This window comes from Taeniopygia guttata, chromosome 19 (genome assembly GCF_048771995.1).
Source record: "Taeniopygia guttata chromosome 19, bTaeGut7.mat, whole genome shotgun sequence".
Taxonomy (NCBI): domain Eukaryota; kingdom Metazoa; phylum Chordata; class Aves; order Passeriformes; family Estrildidae; genus Taeniopygia; species Taeniopygia guttata.
This window is the reverse complement of record NC_133044.1, coordinates 954,975-982,796: the sequence shown is the minus strand read 5'-3', so window position 1 is coordinate 982,796 and position 27,822 is coordinate 954,975. Positions and strand designations below refer to the sequence as shown.

The 27,822-nt window shown below is 49.4% G+C and overlaps 1 protein-coding gene across 22 annotated transcripts in view; it reads right to left on the bottom strand.

Moving 5' to 3' along the window:
* Positions 1-27,822, bottom strand: part of MSI2 (musashi RNA binding protein 2) — a 199,994-nt gene that overhangs the window by 68,375 nt on the left and 103,797 nt on the right. For all 22 annotated transcript variants that reach the window (XR_012051461.1, XR_005982240.2, XR_012051462.1 and 19 more), the window contains exon 7: positions 10,057-10,105. Coding sequence is in view for 17 of the 22 variants with exons in the window: in XM_072916772.1 (XP_072772873.1) it covers positions 10,057-10,105 (49 nt within the window). In the remaining 5 variants the exon portion in view is untranslated. The remainder of the gene's footprint in view (positions 1-10,056; positions 10,106-27,822) is intronic.

Here is a 27,822-nt window from a genome sequence, read left to right as displayed (position 1 = left end):
CCGGAACAAAAATCTTCGGGCTGTTACCTAGAAAACTATCATTAAATCATTTGTTCAGTTTTTATTAGTATCATTGTAATTAAAGGGAATCATATTTCAAAAACATCTCTTCAACAGCACTTATCAAACCCCATCCCTGCAGCCTATCAATTAGGATTACAATAACCTCGTTCCCTTGTTGCCTTTGCCATTAGCATTTTGATTGAATGGCTGTTGAGAAGTGACTGGTACCAGAAGATTGTGTTCACAAAGTAACGTTTCTTTATTCGCTTCCATTGAAGCTTGTCTAGTTGTCTCCAGTTCCTACTCAAAAGAGACAAGACAGTTCCAAAAGCAGTAATTTTGATGCAGGATTATTTTTTTTTCCCTCTCAGCGAGGTGAGATAGATTGGGTTAGGCTGGACACAAATGCTGTTAAATCACCTGGCAGCAGATGTGGGGCTGCTCTCGGCTCAGACCCCGACACTCTCCAACCCCAAGTCCCAGAAGGGTTTTGGGGCAGGAATGGCCACAGCCAGTGCCAGCAGCTGGGGAACACCCAGCCAGCCTCTGCAGACACCCCTCCTAGAGATTCCACAAATAACAATAATAATTTATAATGCCTGAACTACTCGGGGAAGTTTTTGGCTATGTTTATTGCTAATAGTATTGAATGTGAAAGGCAACGATTTATCAGCCAAGCCCTGGCACTTTGGGAATGCAAGGGAGAGAGTTCTCCTGCCCTAATAACGGCACTAACGAAGGACAGAGCAGCAACCAATGTCATCAGGAAGGGGATGGATGCATTCCACCACTGCATGAATTATAACAACCAGAGTTCATTAAATCTACCACATTAAAATAAAAATGACCTGCCACGTCAGACAGTTCTATTTACTGATATTCCCACTGCTGATGCCTCCCCTGATAAATCCAATTCCGTGGCACCACAAGCAGTTATCCAAAAACATTGCCATTACCTGGACGTGCTGGAAACTCCCAAAAACAAAACATCACACTGCCAAAGTTCAGCCTGACACTGGCATGGCAGGAACAGGGCTGGCACTGACCCTGGCATCCTCCACCCTGCAAAGCTGTGGTGGGCAGGGGTCGGTCCTGCCGTGCTTCCTCCCCTTCCTCAGCCTCCCCCATCCCGCCCAGCTCCTGCACTCCTCGGGAAGCCCCTCCAGAGCCTCTCTCCTCTCCTCTCCTCTCTCCTCCAGCAGCTCCGACTTTGCTGGCAGGCAGCCAGGAGTGTGTAATGGTGCCAGGTAGCAATTTCATTTTTAAAATGCTCTTATCAAAGATTTAAGGTGAAAGATAAGAAGAGCACACTACATCATCATAAAGGAAGCATTGTATAAGGCATAGTATTTTACAAATCAAAACAGTTATCAAAATGAAAAGGTATGAATATAAAAACAAATGGAGCCTGTGCTGTGGAGAGGAGGGGAGGGAGCTCTGGGTTCAGAGAATTGATCAAATTTCAGTTTTTCCTGACAAATCTCAAAAGCCTGTGAAGAACGGGAGCAGCAACACTTCCACTGTCATTTTAAACCAGAAATAAAATGTCAGGTACATTTACAGAGAGCATATACACACACACTTATTTATATGCCTTTTCATATAAATAGATCTATAAATATAGATACATATTTTTCATACCATTACCCACGGCTGTTGGGTGCTTTTATCAAAGTCATCTGACCTGGAAAGCATCTGTTGTTAATACCACTGTTTTATTATTTATCAAATCCATTTCTTCATAGAATGACTAATTTCATACCCACAGCTGCTCCCATCTTCCCTGTGCAGCTGCTCCTTCCCCGGGCAGCCAGGCAGGTCTGCAGCCCATCTCCAGCTCCCACCACCCTCCTGCTGCTCCCAAACCCCCCCGAGCCACAGGGGCAGCTATGAACAAGCTCTGTGCTCCTGCCCTGCCAGGGAAGGAGCAGAATGAGGCCAAAGGGCCAGGGGAAAACTCATGGGATACCACCACGAGTGGGAGAATGGGAAACAAATGCCACACTTCTGTAATCTGATTTTTTGTTTTCCTGCAATTGCATCCAGGCAGCATGAAAGCAAGTATTTTTATCTCTTTATCAGTTTGGGTTTAGGGTGAGGAGGAACAGGGCTGCTAGAACAGGGACAGAAATGGCAAAAGCCAAGCCCCCACCAAGACTTAAAGTGATTTTAGCCCATCTGAACTCCCTGTGAGCTGACAGGGGAATATTTGTTGCCAGAAGGAAGCAAATTCTCCTGCCAGGCTTCTCCCTATGGATCCTGCCCTAATTTCCAGTGCTCTGTGGAACACGTGTGGAACACACGTGTGTTCATGTGTGACTCCTGCAAGGGGTAAGGAGGAGCAGATTTCACCAGGGCACTGCTGTGACTGAAGTCAACCTCAGCTCCCACCTGACTTGCACTGGGGCTGGCCATGGTCCCGGGGAGAGTAAATGTGGAGAGATGATTCTGTGGCCAAAGTGTGAGCCAGGGAGCCGGCCTGGATCCCTGCCCAGCCTCCCCACTGCCACACCTGACCTGGGATTCACCGTGGGGAGCTCCATTCCAGAGCTGCACAGGGTCTGCAGTCACCCACTGGAGACTGGGGGGTTGGTGGCACTGGATCTGCTCACTCCTGATCTCCTCCCACAGTGCAGAACTCAGCTCTCAGAACTGGGAAGGTGTTTTAAAATGGGGAACAATCTGTGAATTACTGCTCTGGCTGAAGGTAGTTTTCTGGTCCAGAAAACACTCAATAAATTAAAAAAGATAAAACCCACAACCCAAATGTGCCGACCTGCAGTTTTCCGAAAGAAGCTGTTTTTCAACTTATTCTATCGGATCCAGTGAAAAAAGTGCCAGATGTTCTTACTTCAGCTTATATATACAAAAAAACATACAGGATAAGCAAAAATCACTCCATGCCAGGACATTTAATCAAACTAATTAAAGAAATCTTCCATTTCCACCCCCCTGACAAGTCCTCCTTTGGAGCTTTTGCCTTGCACAAACAACCCTGGGAGCAGTATCACACACTGGAGCACATGTTCAGGTACCTGCCCAGGTGCACCTACAGCTTGGATCAGCATCCCCCCCACATTCCCAACACTGAAATGTCCAGAAGCAGAACCACACCAGGGATGAGAGGATGGGAGAGCAAGTGCTGGAGCCTGCTCTGACAGAGGCTCAGGGGCAAAAGCTTTGTTACCAGCATTATCCGTGTAACCTCTGTTTGTGCTGAATCTCAAGATTCAGGGGATAGGGGATGTGTTATCTGTTTAAACAGATCACCAGGAGGCTTTTACATACGGCAATGACCTTGTACAACTAAAGGCTTCAGCAGCACCGGGCCCGGGCACAGCTGACAGAGGTTACTCACTGAGGGGTGACAGAGCAGCCCCTTTTCTGCAGCATCCTCCTCACCCTCCCTGCAAGGGCTCCAAAGATTCATTATCAAACCCAGCCAACAGAAAGCACAGGTGTGTGAGAAACAAAAGCTCCCCCAGTGCACGTTGGAGAGGCTTTGCCCAGTCTGCTCCCTGCGATCCACGGGGAGAAGGAGCCAACACACCAGGGAGCGAGTGAGGCAGCGTCTCTCCCTGATTCCACATCACATTTTTGGGCACGCTGCGAGGAGCTGCCTCTTTTCTCAAGGTCACCACGCTGATTTTAATTCTGCCTGTTGTATGCAGACTGCCCGTCTATGGAAATGTTGCATTTTGTTCCCCTCCCGTTTCTGGCCTTTCCTCAATTAACATTTCCAAACAGTCCCACAAGGCTCAGAGCGCTCCCTGCTAATCACTTGGCTCCTGCATTCAGGAAGCAAAAAGGGCTGGGTTTCATCAGCTGGGCAGATTCATAAGCAAGAACTTATTCATGGCTTTTCGGGTTTCTCTCAGCTCAGAGATGGCCAGGATTTGTGCTAGTTTCTCTGTCACTCAGGCTGGCAGTGAGAAGGCAAACTGAGCTCACTCCTCAAGGCAGCCTCAGCCGGGCACACGACATGCGGTTCTCTAACACGAGCTCTCCCCCTGCAAGTGTGACAGAACTACGATCACCATTTAGAAAACTTCAGAAACATTTGCACAGCCCTCACTTCATGTTTCCTGAAGAACCCTGCAGAGCCCAGCCCTTCCTGGTGCTGCTGTAAGCAGAGCCTCCCCGTTCCTCAGAGCAAATCCCCGCAGACATCTCTTCTTCCCTGGTGCACCAGCCAGGGCAGCTGCGCGCTCCTCTCCTCCCCGGGATGGAATTTTCATTACAGGTATAAAATCAAGCAGTGAGATCTGCAGACAGTGCAGAGCTGGGCAATCATTGCAAGCCTCAGTGGCATTACCAGCGTGAGAAGGGGGAAGGATGGCTGTAACCACCCGAGGCGTTCCACAATCGCCTGGATGAGCGTGGCCAGGAGATTTGCCATTCCGGGCCGGACTCCATGGGGCTCACACTGGCCTGGCTGTTCACTTTTACACTTCACATCAGGTGCCCCCACGCAGCAGCAACAGGCACCGGCCAGGAAAGTAAAAGACAAGGGAGATGGATCCAAGAATTGGCAGCTTTTCCTTTTTGTTTTGTGTTTATTAACACCCAAGTGGGAGCAGGGCAGAGCAGGGCAGAGCTGGCGAGGCACAGGCTCGGCACTGCCCCAGAGCAGCGTCACCCTGCCCCAGGGGGACACTCACAGCCTAAGGGGGACAAACTGGGAATACTGGGGAATACTGGGGAGCGGCCCCCAGCCCTGGAAGCAGAGCAGCTCTCCTCAGGCTGGCTCTCACTTTGGATCCCCCAGCCTGGAGGAGAACTGGTGACACGGAGCAGAGATGTCAGCGCTGCTCTGCAGCGTTGCAGCCGTTAATGTGTTTAAGAAATGAATATTTATAAGCAGGAATGTAATATTAAAAACACACACATATAAAATATTAACGTGGCACATGTCACTGCTGCAATCCAAACAGACAGGTGTGACTGATGGTGTTCACTGATAGGTGTGTAAATGGTAAATAATATTAACTAATGAATCCTCGCAGCCCTCACGTGAAGTTTAGAAGCAAATATTTGCTTAAAAATCTCTCCAAACCCCCTGTGTGCAGATACTGCTCCCCTGATCCCCCGGAGAAGATAAACACTGCTCAGCTCTGTCAGCAAGGGTTAAATCTCTCCGCTGCCAGCCCCAGGTGCCCGGGATGGATGGATTTCAGGGGAGGGAGCGGAGTGGAGCCAGCGCTTCCTGCAGAACAGCCGCACTCTCTGGAGCCCCATTTGTGAAGTGATACAGCTGACAGGGGAATAAAAGCCCGTCTCATCTCGGAAAGCAATAACAATAACACTGCCTCCATTTATAGCTTATGTCACACTTTTCATCCAAAGCCCTTAAAGCACTTTATGTTTTAAAAAAGCATTGTCACCGTGCCTACGGATGCTTTCCCCAAATCTGTGGGTCAAACCTGCTGGAGCAGCTCCCTCAGCCCTGTCCTCCTAAAAAGCACAGTCTGTGAGCTGAGGGAAGGCTCCCTCCAAGCACTTCTAAGGATCTTTGGTGCCAGGATGCTGCCAAGAAAAGCTACACTCAAAATGACCAAATTAGGCAATTATTTCTATATATTTTAACTACTCTTTTCTCAAAACTGCCTGGGGATGTATTTTTAAATGCACATGACCTTGCTTGACTTGAGGGAGATGGCGATAAACAAATAATTGCAGTGACTTAATTATATTTATATCTCATCTATAAAAATGTCAATTATAACTTCAGAGATCAGCTCCAGAACTGAGGTTCTGGCAGCCGGACAGAACACAAAAGGCTATTTTTCTCCTCAGAAAAGCCTCCTCCTTCGCCAAGGCACAGCCAATACCTCTCTAAGAGTTTCACTCCCAACTCTCCCAAGAATCACAACCATTATGCCAACTGCTTCCACCTGGACGATTACTTCCACACACTGAAATCTCTGGATGGGCACGGCACAGACACAGAGCTCCATCCTCACCTTCCTCCCTGAGAGCAGAGCCCGTGGCAAGGCTGGGGGAGCCCCTGTGCTCTGGGCTGTGGTTTTGGTGGGATGGGGGGCACAGAGCCTGAGCTCTGTGGGTTTAGATGAACCCCCAGCCCTGGGCACTGCAGTGAACACGATGCCACACGAGGGTACCAGCAGCATCCTGGTGCCCCCCCCTGCAAGGCCTGGGAGCCAAAGGGATGCTCACCCACCCTCCAGCCCCAGACACACCGAGGTGCCACCCTGGGCACCCTTCTGACAAGCACAGGGAGCAGGGAGAGCTCTGCAACTGCTGCAAAAGCCCGAGTGACCGCAGAGCCCTGCTGCAGTCAGCGTCTGTCCCAGGGGATGTTTTAACCCCTAACACCTAGGATGTGTCTGTACCCAGCAGACAGCCTGCCTGGTGTTAATTTTGTTTAGTTTTGAGATTAAAGGAGTCCAAATCACACGTTGTCACTTCCCTCCTCTCTCCGCTGCCATCCCTAACTGTGCAAGAGGGTTAATTGATGTGAAAATAACTCTGGGGGCTGGACGGCTTTGAAAAACATATAGTATTACACTCAATACCTGCAATTACAGCTTGGGGGGTTCACTCACTCAAAATCTTGGGCTTTTTGTGAGTCCAAGACACGGGGCTGCTGTGATGCAGGTCCTGGACGGCTTCTGGAGTGGCTGAAGGCTGCAGGCACCCACGGAACAAGCACAGGCTGGGCAGGGATCAGCGGGGCTGGGACCAAGGGCATCCCCCGAGGTAAGGAACCTGCACCCCCTCTCCTGGCTTACCTCCACCTCCCACTGGGATCAGCTCAGGACAGCCCACTCCTGCACCCCTCCATTATCCAACTGTCCCTTCCCTCCTCTTCCTCCCTGTGCAGCCTGCTGTGTCCAGAGCTTCTGCTCAGCTTTGCTGGAAACAACAAAAAACCTCTCCACAGCCCAAGGGCACGGCCCCCGCCCCAGCACATCGAAATGCTTCCCGGAGCTCCTCTCCATAATGAAGTTAGAAGGACATCATCATCCTGCCAGGCTCCCTCCACCCCCAAAGATCAATAACTAATGCTGAACTCCAGATTTTATCTGCACTTTGCAAGGGTAACAAAATAACACCACCCTCTTTTTTTCCCCCTTTCTTTCCAATTACTGAATCCTTTCAAGATTGACCCAGTAATTTTCAGCTCTATGAAATTTTAAGCAGTGAAGAAAGTGACAGAAGTGATCTGCCAGAATTTGGGAGAACTTTTCTGTGTGTTTTTTAGAAGACTGCAGGAATACAATAGTACTGAAACAGAGGATCACCAGCACTTTCTTTCCAAAAAAACAAAAGGACACCTAAACAAGCTGACCCAGGGATATTTGTTTATCAAGTGCAGGTTCTTTGTGTGCCCACTGTCACACCACAGGAACCCTTGGAAGGAGACATCCCAGAGATTCTGGGGATTGTCTTGCCTACAGTACACCAAAAAATAACCACTCCAATTAAACACAGATTTTGTAGCCTGCCTTTAATATGGCTAAACAGATCAGCATGAAATGCAAGAGCTGAGTCTTATTTTCCTTAGAGAACATCCAGAAATAGCTGGACATTAAAATACTCCTGCAGAGGCACAGCATGACTGGCCTGATGGCATTTTTAAGGTTATAGAATCATTAAGGTTGGAAAAGACCTCCAAGATCAAGTCCACCACAGAGACTAAGTGCTCCATGCCAGGCATGAAGTTTTGTTTTGGGTGGGGTTCTCCAGCCAGGGTGAGCAGTTTTGAAAACCCCTCTTCCTCTGCCTGCTTCAATCCCACATTTCCACCAAGCAGGGCTGGTGCAGGTGAGTTACACACTCCCCAAATACACACACAGGAGCAACACACACGTGCCAGAATTATGTCAACAAACCCTCTCAATTTTCCTGCAAGGAAATTTATCTCACCTTCTAGCAGTAGGGAGTGAATTTTAATCCTTTTCCCTTCCCGTGCCCACGATGATTATTCCAGGCAGAGACTAACGACAGCAAACCACAGTGGATATTTTATCTGCCATTTCTCTTTCCCGTGGCTAATTTGAAGATACAGATTGCAACCCACAAGTGGTTCTAAGAATTGCCATTAACACTGTTGCTGCACACTACTGCATTTTAAACGTGCTTCCAACACAATCAAGAGTGTCACAATTTGTAAAATCTGGGGTGATTTTATCGGCGGCCAAGGCGGCAGAACTCACTTCATCACCAGAGCCCTGAGCCAGTTCATTAGGCTGATTAGCACTAGCTACCTGTGCAGAACAGGAAAAAATGGCACAAAAGGCTGGACAAATTCAAGTGTGAAGATGAAGAGGACTCTTACTCTGTCTTTTGTATTTGATTTTTCCTCCCACCTGTGCTTGGCAGGGCAAGAGCCTGGAGCTCAGCCCTCTCTGTCCTCTGGCAGCTGTGCAGCCCCTCAGCACTGGCCAGGCTTCCCTGCTCACAGGAATTTTGGCTAATCCCAGCAAACAAGCAGCATTACCCTTCACCTAGCAATGGGTAAGCCTGTTCCCTGGGATACAGCCTCCCAAACAGAGCTGAATCTCCTGAGTGCCAGAGAACTCCTTTCTTTGCCAGGAGAGGGACTCCAGCCCAAGCTGTCCCCAGAGTGACAGACCCGGGTGCAGAGTCTGACTCTGGAGCACAGGGGAGGTTGTGGGTAACATCACCTCCCCCAGTGGCATTTGGAGCCTGCTTTTGGTCCTTAGGGGCTTCTAGTTCCTCCCCACTTAGATCTCATCCAGGAGCTTACATTTGGATGCTAATGTGGAGCAAAATGTCATGGCTTGCATGTAGGAAAAACAAGCTATTAAAAGAATTAGCCAATGAAATAAATGCACAGAATTCCCAGGGGGGGAAAAAAAAAGGATGACCTGTTGCCTCTCATCTTCAACACATATAGCGGGAAAAAAGCTCTTTGTGGAAAACCCAAAAGGCTTCATAGCAACTCAGGTGCCCCCCAGACCTGCAGCCCTCATCTTCAGCAGACCTTTACTCCTGGTAAGTCAGTGGAAAGATGTTTTTGGACAAGGAGTGCATCCTGCGGGGCTCATTACCCAGGCTCAAAGCTGCAGGTCCCTGGCACACGGCTGCAGCCTCCCCAAAGAGCACAGAAACGCTGGAGCAGGGCTGCCAGAGCAGAGCTCAGCACTCACAGAGCACCCACACCAACACTCGCTGTGCCCGCCCGCCTGGGGAAGTGCTTACAGCAGCACGGAGCAGGACAGAGCAGGGTCACCTTGGCAGCACCAGACAAGAATCCTGCAGGAAGCACAGCCAGGGCTCAACACCTCTGCTCTGCTCTGCTCTGCTCTCACGGCCCTGCAGAGCCTCCTGCCCACAGCAGAGCCTGGGCAGGGCAGGCACAGCGAGCTGAGCCCACGGTGAGCTTGCTGGGCAGAACAGAGCTCACAGCCAGCTGGGAGCCCAGCCCCGGGATTTGGGACATTTCAGCAAATAGAGGCCACCTCCACCTTGTCAGAGGCTGAATCTGCTGAGTACTTGCCTTGCTGGGACCAGAGCCCCCCAGCTCTCCTTGCCCCCAGACCACCTGGGGCCCTTGTGCCCAGCACCAAAGCTCCACATGGGGCAGCTTTTAAATGCAACAAAAAACGTGCTGAGATCCTGAATGGAGAGGAGTATTTATGGCCCATTTAAGGGTGACTGCGTGGAGAAGGGTGGAAAATTCCCTGGATATAAAAGGAAGTTGTCACGGCTTGAACTTTTCAACCTAAGTAAGAGCTTTGAACAGGTCCCTGTTACAAAAGGAAGGGCACTGGCTGTTCACACACCCTCATCTTCCCGAGCAAGTCTTTTGCTGCTGCTGCTGAACTTTCCAGGGTACTGCAATCCCTGACTTTGGTCAATAGACTGGCCAGGAAAGTCACTGCTAACAAGAAAATTCAGATGCATGGGGCATTCTGTGCCAACCAGCCCCTCCTCTGCCAGCTGCAGCACAGAGGACTCAGTGCCATGGATTCAGCCACTGGCTCATCTCGCTGGATCTGGTTTTTGCTCCCCCATGCAGAAGCTGCCACACACTGAGAGGTCAGAGCTCCCAATCCCTCTTACCTCTATGCCTGTTGGTCGTCTTGTCAAACATTAGCATGGCATCCTCTACCTGCAAGACAAAGAGGGAGAGTTGTGCTTTACCACAAGCTGGCAACTCGGACACACCAGGGAGGGGACACGGGCAGAGCAGCCTGCATGCAGCAGAACCCCTTGGGTTTGGCCAGAGGCAGCTTCTCCTTTTGGAAACCTGCTGCTTTCCTCCCCCCTGCCCTGGCTGAGAGCTGATCCTGAAGCAGAAAAGTGACCACTGAAAGTGTTGGCCCTAAAGAGCCAAATATCTCAGCAGCTCTTCCACTTCACATCAATCCCTGGCCGTGCCTCATCTCCCTTTTCTGGGGAGAGCAGGAAGGGCCAAGGGAGGGAGTGGGGATGCAAATCCAGCCCATGACTTCTCCAAATTTAGAGTCACTGTCTTGGTTGAGAATTAGGTTAAAAGAGGTATGAGCAGGGTAAAACCTGGTCAGCCAAGAAAGGTATTCAGAGGTTTTCAAAAGGGCTTTTGAAAAGCTGGAGGAAAGTGGGGAGAGGGAGGAGGGAGAAACTTTAATTCGCATCAGGCTCGGCATTTCCACTTCAGAAGAGAGATGACTGATGAAACCTATTGAAGTGCAACCAAATTGCTTTCAACTTCCATTAGGATTTGCATGATTTATTCCACCTCCATTTAATCTGTGCAGCCACACCTAAAATTTTGCACTTATTGCACAGGGATGTTGTGCTGGGGTTGATCCCCCAGCATCATCACACCTTGAGCTGCTGTTCTGAGGCTGCAGGAGAGGGGCAGGCGGGGCCCATGTGCCACTGGACACGGCCTGGGCAAGCTCTGAGATGAAATTACAGACTTGCAACTCCCTGTTGTAAATTCAGGGATGATGAAAACCTGTAACACTGAGTTACAGAAGGTGTTGCAGGAAGGAAGAACTTTAAAGAAAAGGTTTAGTCCTCTAAAGGACTCCACTGCTTTTCTGCGGTGTCGCTTTGGGATTTTTTTATTTGTTTGTTTGAAGTTTTTTGATTTTTTTTCCCCACCATCAGTTTTTCTATACTTCCTTGGGCTTGTACTCTGGCTTTCTATAAATCATTTATTTTACCTAAGTGATTTACAATGCAGTTACATGCTCTCCTCATCTCACACAGTGCCACTAAAGGGTCCTCCTGTCCTCCCAAATGTCCTCTTAGGCAACAGACAGACATCCAGCCTATGTCTGTGAAAAATTTCTCAGCCTTGGCTGGGGAGAAAGTGTTTGGGGAGGTGGTGAAAACACAAGTTGAACCTCCCTGAGGTTCTGAAGGACTGTAATAAGTTCCAGGAGATTGTAAAAAAATATAGTGCAGCAAAACCTTACGTGATGCCTGAAATTCATCTGAAAACCTGTCTCTGTTTAAGTTCTTTTTTAGTCCAAATGGTTTGCAGAAAGTGCTAGCAATGGCCTGAGAGGGTGCAGAACTGCAGGTCTCCTGATACGCATCTTGACTGAGACCTAAAGACGCTGATGCACTGAAAAACCCAAACTGCATTAAGCACGGAGCCTGTCCTGCTGTCTGTCCTCCCTCCAAGGGGGAAAACTCACCAGGATGAGCAATACCAGGAGGCAGATAAGGACCAGGCTGCCCTTCACCCTGCACGCTGCTTATCTCTGCTCCAGGGTTATGTTTGCTCAGTAATCTTTATTTTTCATTCTCACAGGTCCTGGCCTCACTAGGACCAAAAATTACACATTGCACCTGCTGCTGTTTCCTGGGGCATCGCAGCTCCCGGTGCCATCCTCTGTCCCCACTCAAGCCCTGCTGCTAAAGGTTTAATATGGAACTTTTCTCCCTGCAGCCCCATCCCAGAGCCCTGAAGCTCCTGGATGCACAGGAGCACAGCTGAGTGCAGGCTCTCCAGGCTGGGCCCACACTGTCCTGCCAAAATGACACCTGCTCCTGCAAGGACATTACTGGGACTCCAGAAAGGGAGAGATGCTCCAGCATGGCCATGTCTCAGCCTGTGCTGGCAGCAGCAGAACCTCCTGTGCAGCCTCCCTGTGCTCCTCCAGGGGCTGCCAGGGCAGAGGAGGGGCTGGGCTGGCACCAGAGCCAGCGCTGCAGGGCTGAGGGGCTCTGGGTGCAGCCCCTGCTCACACTGGGCTCTGCAGTCCCCTTCCCTTCTCCCACCTGTCCAATACAACCCCATCCCCTGGGCAAACAGGGCTTTGTGCCATGTGTACCAAGCTGGAATGATGATCTTGGCAGGGATCTTTTTTATGCAAATAAATCCCTATTAGCAGTAACAAGCACAGGCTGCAGGGCTAATCCAGGAGGGAGGTTTCCTGGGGCCCCGAGGAGCACAGGCACCCTGGAGCAGGCACTGCCCCCCTCCTACATCCCCACTGCTGGGATCAGAGCCCAGCAGCAGCTCCCTGGAAAAGGGTCAGCCCTGACAGTCCACATATGAAACCTGCACGGGGGGAGCGTCTCTGCAGCTGAGTTCAGACGTGGCCCAAGTATGCCTTGAAGAAAAAATTATCAGTGGGGTGTTCTTTGAGCCAGCTGGTGCCCTTTCAACAATGTCTAATTGGTTATCTTTTCTCTTTCCTAAGGTCAGAACATTTTATCTCCGTCTCTGCCCTTTCTGTGCTTACCCCACCCCGCGTTATTTTTTAGGGCAGCCATTGTAGCAGAAGAATAGCCTCTTTCCTCCATAGTCCAGTGACACAATGAGACTTCTTGAAACCTCCTGAATAGATAAAGTGCAGTGGCAAAAGGAAAATTCTATTAACGCTTTGCAAAATAAAACATCTAAGAGCTGGTGAGACAAGCAGGAGAAGAAAATCAATATGGAGAGGGCAGCACGCTCAGAAAAACTTTTCACCAGTTGCAAAAAGGTGGCAAGGGTATGGGAGGGAGGGGGGAGAGAAACTTATTAATGCAAAAACCCATCAATGGTATGGAAATCTGGCAGAACAGCAAGAACTCAAACTAGAAGAATTTGAATATACAAAGGGCTGAATAGAATGAGCAAACCACAGTGTCTCACACACACAGCCCGTTTCTCACGGTTCTCTGTGAAGCAAACACAAGCGGCTTGTTCAAGTTTTCATCAAGGAGAAATAAGGGACACAGTCAAGGTAACCGGCAGTAAACCCTGCAGTAAGCAAACTGATCCCTATTCCAGGGGAAGGGAAAAAAACCCAACCCACAGCAGAAACTCAAGTACATCCAGGGGCTGTGACTGCCCAAGTTAACCCCCTCCTCCAGCCCCTTGCTCGCCCAGCGTTTAAAGATGCTCAACCCCAACTTTTCCAGGTCTCAGCTCATAACACACAGCTCACACTTTGCATACAAGAGGCAAGGAAGGTTTTTCCAGGGTTAGAAGCAGGACTGGAAGATGGAATTGCCACCTGCAAGGCCTGGCCAGAGCCCAGCCCCCAGGCAAGGCCTGGATGCCCCAGCACAGGACGGAGACCGCGTCTCCCCAGGGCACGGACACCAGCAGGAAACCCACACCCCAACCTCCTCAGATGGAGTATAGAGGCTTAAAGGAGCTGATTAATGTGGATTCATTCTCAGCACCAAGTGAGAGTTACAAAATGAACAGTCTCAGGACTCAGGGTAACTAAAATAAAAGAAGAAAACAAAGAATTGCCACTGAACGCTGGTTACAAATGGACACTTGAGGCCCCCAGACTCCTCTGTCCCAGCACAGCCCATCCATACAGCCAATGCAGACCCAGTTTCTTACATAAAGACTAACTAATGGGCTTCAGTTTATTTAACTTCTTTTTTTTTCCAATCCACTTGGGGCTCTGAGAAAAGGAAGGGCTCTACCACTTCATTACTCACTGCCTGCAAGGAGGAATAGGGGAGAATAGGAGGAAAGAAAAAAAACCTGGAGGAGCCAAAGGCTTTAATAATCCTAACAGTTCCCAGGGTTATTTAAAATATGCCCAACCAGTTCACAAAAGGCTCCACGGAGATAAATGTATTTGATTTTCTTCCACTTTAATGGAGGCATACATTTAAAGCAACAAAACCAGGGTGACCTAAATAAAATGACTATTAATTGTACTCAGAAAGTCTCTGAATTTAATGCAAGTGATCTAGCCCAGCACAAGAACACACAGTATTCTCCAACCATTCCTCCTACTTTCCTCTTTGGGATTTTCAACTCCTCTTTTCCTCAAGGCAGCAGGAGCTGATCAGACCCAGCACAGCCCCAAGTCACTCACACTGTAACCAACAGGCTCAGTGCCCTCCAAAAGCCAGCAGTGGTTCCAGAAGAATCTGCAGGGTGCTGCTGCAGAAACTGGAGCACTGTGCTACCACTGAAAGTGGAAGGACCAAACGATTTTTTTAATGGAAAACTTAAGTGTCATCCTGTATCTCTCCAACCACACAATGCCAGCACAGACACAGACCCAAGAGATGCCCGTGGACCCTCCTTGTGAAGCCAACCTTCCTGTACAAGGTGCCTGTGTGCACAGGAGCAACACCCACCACTGCACACCTCCATGCCCTGGTTCTTCCATTTGAGTCAAGTTCACTCACCGAGTAAAACTTCCACAATGAAACCACCATAATGACACTGAAGGGGCACTCAGCAGCCTCTGTGCCTCCTCATCCAGCCCAGAAAGGCTTTTCCTGATCCAAACCCTGAGTGTCCAACACATCCAGAGCAGGTTGAGGGGTTCCTGTGCTCCCCAAAAGTGCCCCTGGGCTGGAGGGGTTGTTTTCCACACTCCCAAGCAGATCTGGCACCATGTTCTCCATCCCTTCAAGGTAAAGAAGAATTAGGGCAGACAAATGGATTTACACCTGGAAGGGATCACGGTGGCAATTCCAGCTGGGTCTGGGGAGGGAAGGAATTACTGAAGGACAGTTTTCAGCTCCACACAATTCCATTGTGCCTCTCCTCCCTCCATCCCCGACTCGTGAACTTTACAGGGCTATCACCTCTTCTGCTCTTCCAAGAAAAGTGTGCTGGATATTCTGGTCTAATTCCTCAAATTATTTATCCACACCACACAACTCCTCCAATATTTTGTTTTCTGAAGCAGAAAAACCTCTTAGCTGCCAGTGAACTGTCAGGTGCTGTTATTTTAAATGCGCATGTGAAATCCAACGCACTCCTACAGATTTACAACCTCCCCCCACATAAATTAAGACAAATGCCTATTGCATGGCAGACAATTTGAAATGGCTCCCCCCACACCAGGCCTCTGGGCTTGATTACAACAGAATTAAACAAAGAAACAAATTATCCCCCCTCTTTCTGTCACACACAGCTCCCTCCTCCCAACAAGGCTCTGTCTCCTGCCCAAGGGCTCCCCCAAGCCCCCCTGATCATCACCCAGGTTCCTTCAGCAGTGTCCCAGCGTGGATGGGACACTCTTCACACCAGAGCGTGGCTGGTCCCTCTGCCAGCACCCACCAGGCTGAGCCCATCCTGCCAGGGACCATCCTGCGCCCCAGGATCTCCCGGCTGGGAGTGCTGCTCCAGCTGCCCGAGGCAGCCCCGGCTCCCTGCAGAGGGTGTGATGTGGGCTGTGCCCCCTGGGCTGGGCACAGCCTGGTGTCCCTGGCTGAGCCCTCTGCGCTGTCCTGGTGACCCCGTCCCAGGCGCGGGCTGACGGATGGCGCGTCGCGGTAACAATCAATGCCACACTGTGCAAGCACAAATTCCAGTGCTAGCAATTCTTCCCCCCAGCAGTCAAGGCTTTAAAAAGTCTTCTTCAGCAATTATAGCTAATAAAACTACAATTTTATTCAACACACACATATCATTGTAACTAATTTTGCTCCATCAGGGCTGAAATTAAAACAGTCATTCAATCACGTTAATCTCAGGGCTTGCTCACCAGCCGTGACATGGCAAAGAGCATCCCCAAGGCTTGCCAAAATACACTGTGGCTACTGCTGGACCTCAAAATGCTCCTGCAAAACACGAGCACGTTACTCAACGCTTACTCTACCAAGGGGGATGTAAGAATGACTAATGCTCTCCAGAAAAAACAGCTTTCCACAGCAGGACAAATTAAACATGACTTCTTAGACGATTTCTCATTAATTCCTTCTCTGGCATTAATAACAGGGAGTATTGATGAAAGCAAAGCTCCCATCAAGTTGTAAACTATGTGAGGACTCTTGGAGTGTTCCTTTACCTGCTGTCTTGACTGAGAGCTTCCCTTGTGCCCCCCAGACTTCCAGCACCTGTTAGCTAACAACGGGGATGCAGGTTCTGGCAGAAAACCCCACCAAACCGATGAACAACTCAGAAACATAAAAGCAGCTCTTTCCTCAGCCTCTGGGGCTGCAGCAGAGAAGGTGGTGAGAAAAGGAAGAGAAAGAAGGCAGGCCAGTGGTATAAGGTAGTAACCTCTCCAGCAGCAGAATGGTTGGGAGTGGATAAACTCCCGGGGACATTTCTCCAAAGGGGAGGACACTGGGGTCCCTGCATGAAAAGGGAACACAGACCAAAGCAGCCTGGGAGGCAGCTCATCCCTCCCTTGGACACAGGCAGCTCCTCTGCAAGGAGGTGTCCCTCATCTCCAGGTACAGCCCCAGATATTCAGGGATGTGTTCCCCCATGGAAATCCAGCTGAAGACAATACAGAGAGGCAGAGCTCCCCTCTCCCAGCCAGGGCAGGCTTTGCTGGCAGTGCTCTCAGGGAACAGGAGAGCTGCCTCTCAGAGCCCAGCCTGGGCAGGGGTGACTGCAGTGAGTCCCTCAGCCAGGTCTAACTGTCCAGAACATCCCTGCCCGCAGCACAGCCAGCTCTCCCCTGGGCCCCCTCAGCTTGACGGGAAAATAGGTTCCAGTGCTGCATTTCTGAAAGGGATTAAGAGGGGCAGGGCCAGCCCAGAGAGCGCAGGGACATCCCTGTCCCCCTGCCCTTCTCCCAGGCCAGCAGCGCTGCAGGGAACCAGTGTCCAGCTGCAGTCCAGTGCTCTGGGACCCGAGGGAAACTCGAGCACCCTGCAGCAAGCACCTGAGACTCAGCTCCTCGAGGTCTCTGGAGACACACAAACCCCCAAGGACGGGGTGAACAGCCCGCCAGGCACTGTTAGAGCCCTCCACCGATGGAGAACTGCATCACAGACTTCAGCCCCACTGCAGAACAGCAGTGTCCTGCTGAGAACGGGCAGGGATGTGGCACTGCCCAAAGGCTCACGGCCTCAGTGTCTCTGGGGACAGCAGCACGTCCCAGAGTGCCACCATCCAGGACTTCCTACAAGCCTGCAACAGCTCTGGATGGTGACACAGATGGCACATGTCATATAAGCAAATCAAGGGCTCCTACGATGACACTTTTTGTACCCATCAGTGTAACACACACACACTGACCTGGCCACAGGCAGAGGTGCCACAGCAGCTAAAACCAGTCATCCAGTCTGAAACTGGGGTTAAATCATGGAGCTCCCGCTACTGCCCTTCCCCAGAGAGGCAAGAACAGAATCCTGTTCCAAACATCTGCTGGAGAGGATCCAGGCTCCCTTACAAACACTTAATTCACCCTGCCTCAAAACATCCTTGTGTTTTACTCATCCAACAGACAAGGAAGAGGGTGGGACTAGAAGGGAAATTGAGTTACAGGCGTTTTAGTGACGCGCACGTGGCCCCAGAGCCAAGCAGCATCCTGGAACTCTGCCTTCGGTTCTCTGCTGGCATCAGGGGATCCCCTCCCACACTCATCCTTCTCCAGCTGTTTGCTGAGCCCCCATCTCCCTGCACACAGTGCACAGACTGTGCATTATTTTCTGCAAACCTCCCCAACAACAGAACAGCTTCTGGCAAGTGTTTTCTTGTGGGATCCACAACTGAATGAAGAACCCGAGCTCCATCATCCTGCTCTGTGTGCCCTCCCCACCTGCCTGAATGAGCCACCACCAAATAAAAACCCGAGGCAAAGCCACACAAGGGGTACTTTTTAAATGCACGCACAGTAATTGTAACTATTCTTTTGGGGCTCACATGGCAGCTGCTGGGTTTCACAGGTTTAAGCTTGTGATGCTGAAAGGCTGGAGAACCTCTGCTCTTTGGAAAGCAGAGGCTGAGAGCTCCATGCAAACGCATCACTCAGCTGAAGCTTCAACAGATCAAATTTCGCAAGAGTCACCAGCACCGAAGCTCAAAGGAGCTCAGCTCCTTTACTCCCTCAGGTGCTCCCAGGCCAGGTGGGCCCATCCAGGTAAGGGCCCAGGGGTGCTGTGGGGCAGGGAGGACCCCTCTCCTCCCCTCTGGCAGCGCCTGGAACATTGCTCCTTCAGCATTCCAGCCAGCCAGGTGCGAGGCCTTGGTGATTTTACTTTCACGGAACATTAGGCACCGTCAGCAGAAATAATTCTTCCTCCCTTCACAGTGCTCGTTTGCATATTAGAGCTGCAAAGTTGCAATCTGTTTTCTTTTCCAAACAATATTCGGAGGCGCTGCCCACCGGGCCTGGCTGGAGCTGGTTCTGGAAGTGCCGGGGCTGCTCCAGCCCCAGCCAGAGGAGCCCAACCTCCTCTCCTGATGGGCTTTACCAGCACCACTGCCTGGAAAACCACATCTGAACACGGGTCCTCCCTCCTGGCTGCAGCAAGAGGGACACTGCCATTTCACCTCATCCCAGCACCACTTCAGCACCAGCCCCTCTCCTGCCTTTGCTGCAGCCACAGCACTCTAGTCCAGAGCAGCCACCAAGATGGTCACAGTAGGTTTAGATGGGATATCAGGTAGAAATTCATCCCCCTGAGGGATAAATTCCCCCATCCCTGGCAGTGCCCAAGGCCAGGCTGGTCTGGGCTTGGAGCAGCCTGGGACAGTGGAAGGTGTCCCTGCCCACAACAGGGGTGGCACTGGATGGGCTTTAATGTCCTTCCCCACTCAGACCATCCTGGGATTCCATGAATAACCTGTGGGCTTTCACTGAGTGCCCTGAAGCCACACACAGAAACCCAGCTCAGAGCATTCCCTGCCACTGAAAATACCGAGAAAAACTCTATTCACAAGAAAGCCGGGGTGTTTTCACAGATGCCTGTGCAGCACAGTCCCAGGGCAGGCCAGACTCAGGGACACGGATCTGATTAAGAGACATCCTGAGCAAAGTAGCAGGATCGGGTTTAAAGAGCTTCCTGCTGCCCTTCCGTAAATACCTGCTGAATAAGTGTGAAGATAAGACAAGGATTGCATTACGGGACTTCCTGATGCATGAAGGGCTTTTTTATTGCCCAGATTTGAAAAAAAAAAAGGATGAACAATTGCCACAGCCAGCTCCAGCTGAAGGCTCAGCTGCAGAATCAAACTTCAGTTTATTAGCAAAGGAAAACTCATCTAAGTTCTCTTTGACGGTAATGAAAAAAAGTTTCATTTTATTTCCTGCTGGATCCTTTTTCCTTTCATTGTTCTTTTCATATACTGACTTGCATATTAAGGAATATTCTTCCAGGGCTGTTTGTTCTAAACAGAACTGTCCTCCCTTGTTTTTCCACCCCAAATCAAACACAGTTTATCTCACTACATTTAGGGTTTTTTTTAATTTATGGAAAAACTATTTGCAAACCAGACCCTTGCTGTGACAAGTGTTGATGATGCTGCCCTCCAGGTGCCATTTTTTTGGCCTGGGGGTCCAAGCCCACCCTCCAACCCTGGCTTTGCAGCAGTGGAGGATGGGGGCCGGAGCAGCTCTGCCTGTGCAGAACACCCCAAATCCCCTCCCCTGCGCAGCTGCTGACAGGGTGAGTGCTCAGAGACCTGAACTCTCACCAAACTCATTACACTGATGATACAGCACTTCTTAAAAATGACTTTCAGGCTGCTGGAGCAGAGTCCCCCCACACAGAGAGGCCGCTCGCTCCAGCAGCTCCCCGCGCCCACACACAGGAAGCACAAGTGATTTTCCCACTGCCACAAATTAATGATAAGAACAGGAGAAGACAAGTCCCTGGCTTTGCTTTCAGAACCTGCTTGGACAGACCAGAGCTATGCAACACCCAGAGCTTGGGACGTGGATTTTTCTGAGCTCAGCGCCCCAGCACATCCCTGCACCACCCACACAAGTTTGAGAGGAGAAATAACCAACACGAAGCACTTGCTCTGATTTCTGCTGCTCAGGGCTTTGGACTCTTTTTTTACCTCTTAAAATTCTCCAGTTAGTCCTGATGAGAGGGCAGGGGCCCTAAGCACTTGAGGGAATGATTCTCTTAAGCCTGCTCAGGGCAGAAATCATCATTATGTCACCTGTGGCTGCAATCTCCACCGCAGCCCCGGTTTGCAGAATGGGGAGTAGGGGACATGAAATGCCACTGCCATCACTCAGAGCCTCGGGACACGCTGCAGCCTGGCCCTTCCACCTGAGCACTCACACAGGAGCACCAGTTTGGGCTGCCAGCATGGGATTTTAATGCACCACCTTGATTCTCTTCCCTGCAGCTCCACCCCTTCCCACACTCCGGTCAGGCTCTGAAGCGAGCCGTAATAAATGCTGGGAAAGGCAATCCTCCAGGAGAGCAGGCTATTAAGGCTGAATATAATATTAAAAAGAAAGCAATTAGTGGTGCTGCTGTGCTGGGCACAGCTCCTCTGGCCCTGCCCTCGGAGGTGTGTGCGTCCCGCTCTGCCCGGGGTCAGCCGCTTTGGAGAGGGGCTGAACGCCCAGGAACCACGGGTACTGCTGGGTAAATTGAGTTTTTACACGTGTCAACAACGCCAAATCTCATCAGCCTGACAGAGTCTCACCCAGGCATCCAAAAGCAAGGTTCAGCTGCAATTTTTAATTACCCCTGGACGGCATGGGGATTACAGGGTAATCACCGAAGCTGGGATCCTGGAACCACAGTATTCCTCTTTTAAAGCCTGCTGAAGGAAAAACAAGGGTTTCTGTTCTGAGAGGGCTTTTTTTTGTTGTTGAAGTCAATTCAACCTCCCTCTCCTGACATCACCGAAGTGCTTTCTGTGAGAAAGAAGCAATTTTCTTTAGTTTATAAATGAAAATTTAAAAAAGAATCCTACTCCCCCACTCTTATTATCTGTGTAACGAGGACTCAAGGCACAGGCAGAGAGGGAGAGCTGTCCGTACAAACACAAGATGGTTGAATAACGCTTTACACGTGAAAATGGCCCAGGGTTTTCCAAAGGTGCCATTTCCATGTGTGCTGAGCCTGTGGTGGCCACATGCAGGGGACGTGTGCCTTTTCTCCTGTCTACTCCAGACTCCCCAGTCCCAGATTCTGCCTCCCCCAGACTGTTCCCGAGGGAAGCTCCCACCTTTTCACTCCTTTTTCTCCCTAGGCCCTGGAGAACAATCCTGCCCTCCCTCCTCCCTCTCCGCAGGGCCCAGCAGCTGCCTTTGAACGGTTTGTTTGAAACCTCTTGGCTTCAAACACTTTTTATTTCCTGCCCAAAAGCTATTTGAATGGATTATGTCCCAGTGATGAATCTCTCCTAGAAACGTGACAAGAGCCTCTTGAATCACGGCAAACAGGCTCGGTAAATCAAACAAACGGCAAAAACGGGCAAAGAGAGGATTTGGGTGTTAAGAATGAGGTGACAGGTCCACACATCAATCCCCCCTGACTGACATGATGTCCTTCCAAGATTCGAGAGATATTTTTTAACTTTGCTTCCCTGACTCCGCATTATTTCACAGAAATAACGCCAGATACAATAATTAAGCTGCGATCTTGGTGGATTGTTCACAATGATAATTCCACCTTTGTAATTCAGCTTCAAATAAACCCCCTTTGTTCTGTCTTATTACACAGATTCTGGTATCATTCAAGTATATTAACTGTAGCCTATTACTGTCACACAAAAATGCTCCCTGAGCCATAGCAAAAGGCTCCCCAGACAAAACTTTATGTCATGTTAATCCAAGCTTTAATAACGATGAGGATATATAACTGTATTCTAATTGTGCTTTGTGTTTCTGCATACAAAAATCTGAAAATATCAGAAGTGACAGAGGCAGCCTTCCTCCAGTCCAGCACCAGCTCCTCACCAGGACGGCTCTGCCTCCCTCCCTTCCCACTAAAACAGGGGCTAAAAGCAGTGGGGAGCAATTCCAGCCAAATCCCAGCTCATGCCAAACTCCAGCCTAAGGCACAGAGGGAAAACCGGGCTGCTGGTGCTAAGTGCTGCGGCTGCTACTGCAACAGAAATTAATACCCTCTAAAATAGCACTTAAACAGGGATAATCAGTATTATGGAAATTGTACATGTTTAATTCTTGAGTGTCTGCTGAAAACATTGCGTGATGAAGGACTGTGGGAAGCAGAGCGTTCATTTTGGAGCCAAGGCTTAAAATAGGCAAAGGGAAAAAAAAAGGAGGGAAAGAAAAGGAAAGAAAGAAAAATAACCTGGAAACAAGCAATGAAAAGACTCACAAATTTATAATTGGGCATTTCCAAGTGGTGGCTGCAAGCTGGGAAATGGATTTAAGGGAAAGTGGAAGCTCTGTCGCACCCGACAAGGCTGAGGCAAATGTTCTCTACAGTATTTTGCTTGTGCTTTTGCTAACCCAGTTTTAAGTGCACTAGAAATTAGATTTATCTCCTACCATAAGTAAGGCCACAGCGCTGATCTCACACCCAGATCCACAGCAGGCTGGAGCAGCCAGATTTCAACCTTGCTGTTAGCTGAAGTACAGCAGCCCTTTGGCCTCCTCCTCATCTTCATCCTCTGCTCATTTTCTACTGCAATCCCCCCATCCCATTTCTGTAAAATTTACTTCGGTGCAGTAAGCTCAAAGCTCACCCAGTGGTGTACTGGGAGCTCAGAAGCAGCATGTGAAAACAGTGAAGCCCCAAGGGAATGGGAGAACAAGTCTGATGGATTTACCTTGGAAGATACCATACACCAAACACCCCGAAAAAGTCACCTTCTCCCAGTTCCTCTTTCACACAAACTCCGAAGTTCCACAGCTCACCACTTTGAAATCACAAGAGGCATTAAAAACCCACCAGATCTTCAATATAATACAGCAAAGTATTCATTAACCTGCTGACACTGCAGTTCCGGGTTCCATGTTTTGAGGGTGTTTCCTACAACAAGCTTAAAAAACGAAAATGAACAATCTTGTGTAAATCACAAGACTCCAGAAACTGGAGTATTCAGAAGAAAAAAAAAATTCCACTGAACAGCCTGAAGCTCTTGATAAATCATGAAATTTGGCAGGACCCATCTGACAATGTTTATTTTTTCCCCCCCCAAAGTTGTACCATGCTCAACATTAGATCAAAACAGTTTCTTTGGCAGACACAGGTTCTGCTCTGCACTCCCCTTCTCCCTAACACACCATATGGACTGTTCTTAATGAAATATATTTAGAGGGATAGTGAACCAGCTCAGCACTGGTGTAAGTGCTGCTTCTCTGCAAGTCAGGGACTAAAAAACATCATGCGTTTTTGGAACTAGCACTTTTTGATTTATAAGTCCTTAAAAGTGCAGTCAGTAAGCCCAGATTAAAATACCAAATAAAGCTTTAGTGATAGCAAACACACACACACATACATATATAAAGTAAAATTGCTGCTATTTTTAAAAATTGCCTTTAAGTAGCACAATATAGAGAGCCCAATGAAATGAGAAAAACCGGCTTGGACAGCTTCAATACAGAAAAGATAACAAGACAAGAATTTATTAAAAAGTGAGAGGTGTTTTATCCTGCAGGGAGACAGGAAAGGCATTTCCAAGATTTCTAATATGCTCACAGGATGGGTACAATGCAAATATCTACTGAGCTGGAAAGGAAAGCTGTACCATCACAGGGAGGCTATCTGGAGGGTGAACTGAGGGGACATTTACTGGTGGATGGTCATGGGGAACTGGGGCCAAACCCCAGGGCAGGTCAGCTCAGCCTCCCCCCAAGCCATCTGCCTCCAGCAAGGCACTGGGCACCCAAGCACAGAGGCTAAAGAAGGTTCTTTAGGTTCTTTTTTTAGAATGCCCAAGTCATCTGCCCAGAGCCCACCTCAGGATTTCCATGGACTTAAAGGAAATCTGCCAGTAATCCCATCAGCAGCAACAAGGCTGGAGTCTCCACAGCACAACAAACCTTTTAAGGAGCAAAGTGTTTTTATTCTGGGGCAAAAGATCTGTGTCAAGACACTTTCAGTTTTGCATTTCCTCTCTCTCCCTCTTTTTTCCTCCTCCTGGAGCAAGAGGCAGGACGGACAGGCATTATCTAAAAAAAAATCTTGCAGCGTAATGTCAAGATCGATATGTTGACCTAACAAGTAATGCCAGCCTTAGTGGTGTCTTAATGATGTGATCATTATCTCCTTACCTGAGTGCAGCAGCACTTAGCACGTGGGCCAGCAGGAAGGCTGAGGACTACCCAGTGCAAGAGACCACAGACACTCCCCCATGTGCACCACAAACATTCCCCCATGTGCACATTCCATGCATTTGGTGTCCCCAGGAAATAAAAATGAGCTACCCACACTCCTAAACATCCACAGTGGGCTCAGTGAAGCAGGCACACAGAACAGGTACTGCTCTTGTGGAAGAGCTGCTGTTTCCCTCTGGGAAATGCAGCCTCACAGGTGGTTTGTACCAAAGTCTACCAGATTTGCTTCACTCGTGTAGAGGTGCCTAGAACTTATTTGGAGCAGGGAGAGGGACAGTGGCAGCCTGGAGCCCTCACTCCCTGCCTGAACATACCTGGACTGGATGACTCTGGGGGCTTTGCTCTCCTTCCTCCCATTTTCCTGGGAAACACTCAGTTACATTCACTTTATAAATCCTGTTTTCCTCAACTGCTGTACCCGAGGTAGCTCGGGAGACTCACATTTCCCAAAAACACTGGGTCTGGAATGCAAGAGTCTTGGCCACGTTTTAAAGTGTTTTACTTTGTCCTCACGGACATCACAGACTGGTCAGAACCTGCCTGGCCACCCACCACTGCTGCCAACAGAAAACTGTGTCCCTTCCTTGAAAGCAGGAGCTGGGGAAAAACCCATTTTCCACAGGCAGCTCTGGCTGGCCCCAGCAATATCAGGGGCAGGACTGTGAAAGCAGAGATCACAGGATGATGGAACCACAGGGTGGTTTGGGGTGGAAGCTCATCTTATTTCCACCCTCCACTGCAGCAGGGAGGCAGCCCCAAAGCTGGCACTGAGATTCTGGGATCGCCTGTCTCCAGGGAGAGGCCGAGCAGAGATGGCACAAAGACAAAGCACACTTAAACAAATTTCTAGACTGAAATGTGTGATTTTTGGTCTAATTCCAAAACCTGCTACCTGGTGTGAAACACCTCTTTCAGTGGCTTGTTCTGGCTCTCCCTGGACAACAGCAGATAAAGAGGCAATTTATCATCCAGCTGAAGGCTGTGTGCCACACTCTGTCCTCCCCAATGCTCCTGCTTTGCAGGCTGACCTCCCTGCTCCACCCCGAGGTACCATAGCAACATGAAATTAGCACACATACAACTGCTAAATGAATAATTTACTGATTTCATAAGAACCTGACTTGCAATTTATAGTTCTATTATCTTTTATATCCATGTCTTAACTCCTTTTGTAAAAAGGCTGCAATCAAGCTAAATAACATTTGAAAATCTAATAAGCACATCCATATTCCGTGCTCTGGGGCGAGGGTGTGCAGCCTCGTGTGCCCTCATGTGCCAGCTCCTGTGTTCACTGTGGGCTGTCCCCATGTCCCCTGCACTGGGCAGTGCCAGCACCCCTTCCTCTCCTCCTTCCCAGTGGTTCAGGCCCAACCAAGGAAGCTCCAAGCAGCATGCAGAAGTATCTCCATCTTCAATCTCCCAGCTGGGATTTTCAGACCTGCAGCCAGTGAAGGGCAGTGCGGCTCCTCTGGCTGCAATGACAACCAGGTATAAAACAGATCTGAAACGGCTCCTCCACCCCAGCAGAGATGCCCTCCCAGTGACTCCACCGTGCCTTGGCACTCTTCCTCCATTTAAAAGGCATTTATAAAGGCAGTAAGATGAGGGATTTACTCCCAGAGTTATTTCCTTGGGTGGAACAGCTGGGCTGCTGTTGCTCCATGCAGCAGGAGGGGTTTCTCTGCTGGAGAAGCCTCACACACCCCCAGAGCTGGAGATGCTGCGGGGGCAGCTCCCCACCCTGCACTGCCGGGAGAACTCCCCGAGCATCCCCCGAGACACTGCTAAGCAAACATGCCCAGAGAGCAGCACAGCTTTCCCCTGATTGCTTTGCTTTCCAGGCTCTATTCCTACTGGAGAGTTACTCCCAAGGTTCAGAAATTAAGAGCAGTGCAGCTATTAAAATCAAATCAGCCTTTCTGAAGGAGGTGGAGATTTTCAAAGATAACTTCCCACGGGGCAGGAGGGTACGAAGCCCGCAGAGGAGGGGGAAGGCAAACCTTGCCTCGAGCCTGGCCTCACCTGCACCTCCCAAAATCTCCTCCCAAGAGCCTGGCAGCACAGCAGGGCATGGGGTGTGGTGCTGGCACAAACAACATCCCCCCAAGAGTCCACAGGCATCCAACAGGCAAATCACTTGGAGATTGGATTTAAAAAAAAAAAAAAAAAAAAAAATAGAAGGGCATAGCACAATATTACTTCTTTGGTATATTACTTGGTGCTTACGATCTGAAACAAAACCAGGGAGGAAATTCTCTTTCATTGCACAGGATTTTATAATGTGAGCAAAGGGGGCAGGACCCAATCCTGGGCCATTCACACTGTGATCCCCAGGGATGCTCCAGAGCAGCAAAACCAGACTAAGGCTTGTGCGGAGAAGGCTTGAAACTGGAGAATTCAATATGTAAAAGACTAAAAGCTGTTTAGCATAACAAAACTGGCCCAACAACGCTGCTCTCTGCCAGACTCCCTCATTTTTTGATCAGCTGTGAAAATCAGTCAGCTGCTATAAGGAAATGAACAGGAGCAGGGACTGAGAAACCAGCCCCCAAAAACACAGAAGATCAAATGAAAACAAGAGTGACCTGAGACAGCAAAGCCTCCTGCAAACATCCTTACAAACAACATTAAAGCAATAAACCAACCTGCACACCTCTCACACGGTGGTGAACACAGATTTAACCAGCGGCAAGGAGAAAAAAGGGGAGACACTTTGGCATTCGCTGCATGACTTGTGGAGATGGGATTTTCAACAAAGGGCTCCAGATTCCCACAGAGCTGCAAGTGAACTGAGTGGATATAAAACAGCCACCAGGAAAATGAGAGGATAAATTTGGTGAGATCCTGTCCATCACACAAGCAAGGTATCAAAGAAGCTCTCAACACTACTAGGGAGGGTAAAAAAAGCCAACATCACTTTGGGAGCACTCCAGGGGTTTTGGAAAGGCCACAGGATGAGGCTGCCTGAGAGAAGAAAGCGCAGTTCTGAAGCCCCCTCCAGCATGGTGATCCCAAAGGCTCATGACAACCACTGTGTCCCAAGGGACCCTGGGGGGATTGTGGGGTAAATACATCCACGTGAGGCAGGACAGTCATTAAATGGAATTATATCTTTTTCAGCGCCTTCAGAGCACACAGATACCCTCCACAAACACATAGAGATAGAGTTAAATGCATAAAAAAATAAGCAAATGCATAAAAAAATAAGCAAAAACCATAACCGTGCTGAGCTGCACCGAACATACCTTGCTTGTGTGTTATTTTTACTAATACAGCTGGGACTAAAAAGCAAAATGTGTCAGATTCCAGGAACACCGGAATAGGAAGAAAAAGAACAGTTCTGTTTAAAATCTCTCCTTCCTCTCCCCTGTTTATTGTTCCCATCTCTGTTGCTGTCTCAAGCCCAGCTGGACAATAGCAAACAAAGGCTGGTTAAACCCTGTTCTTAGTGTTTTAT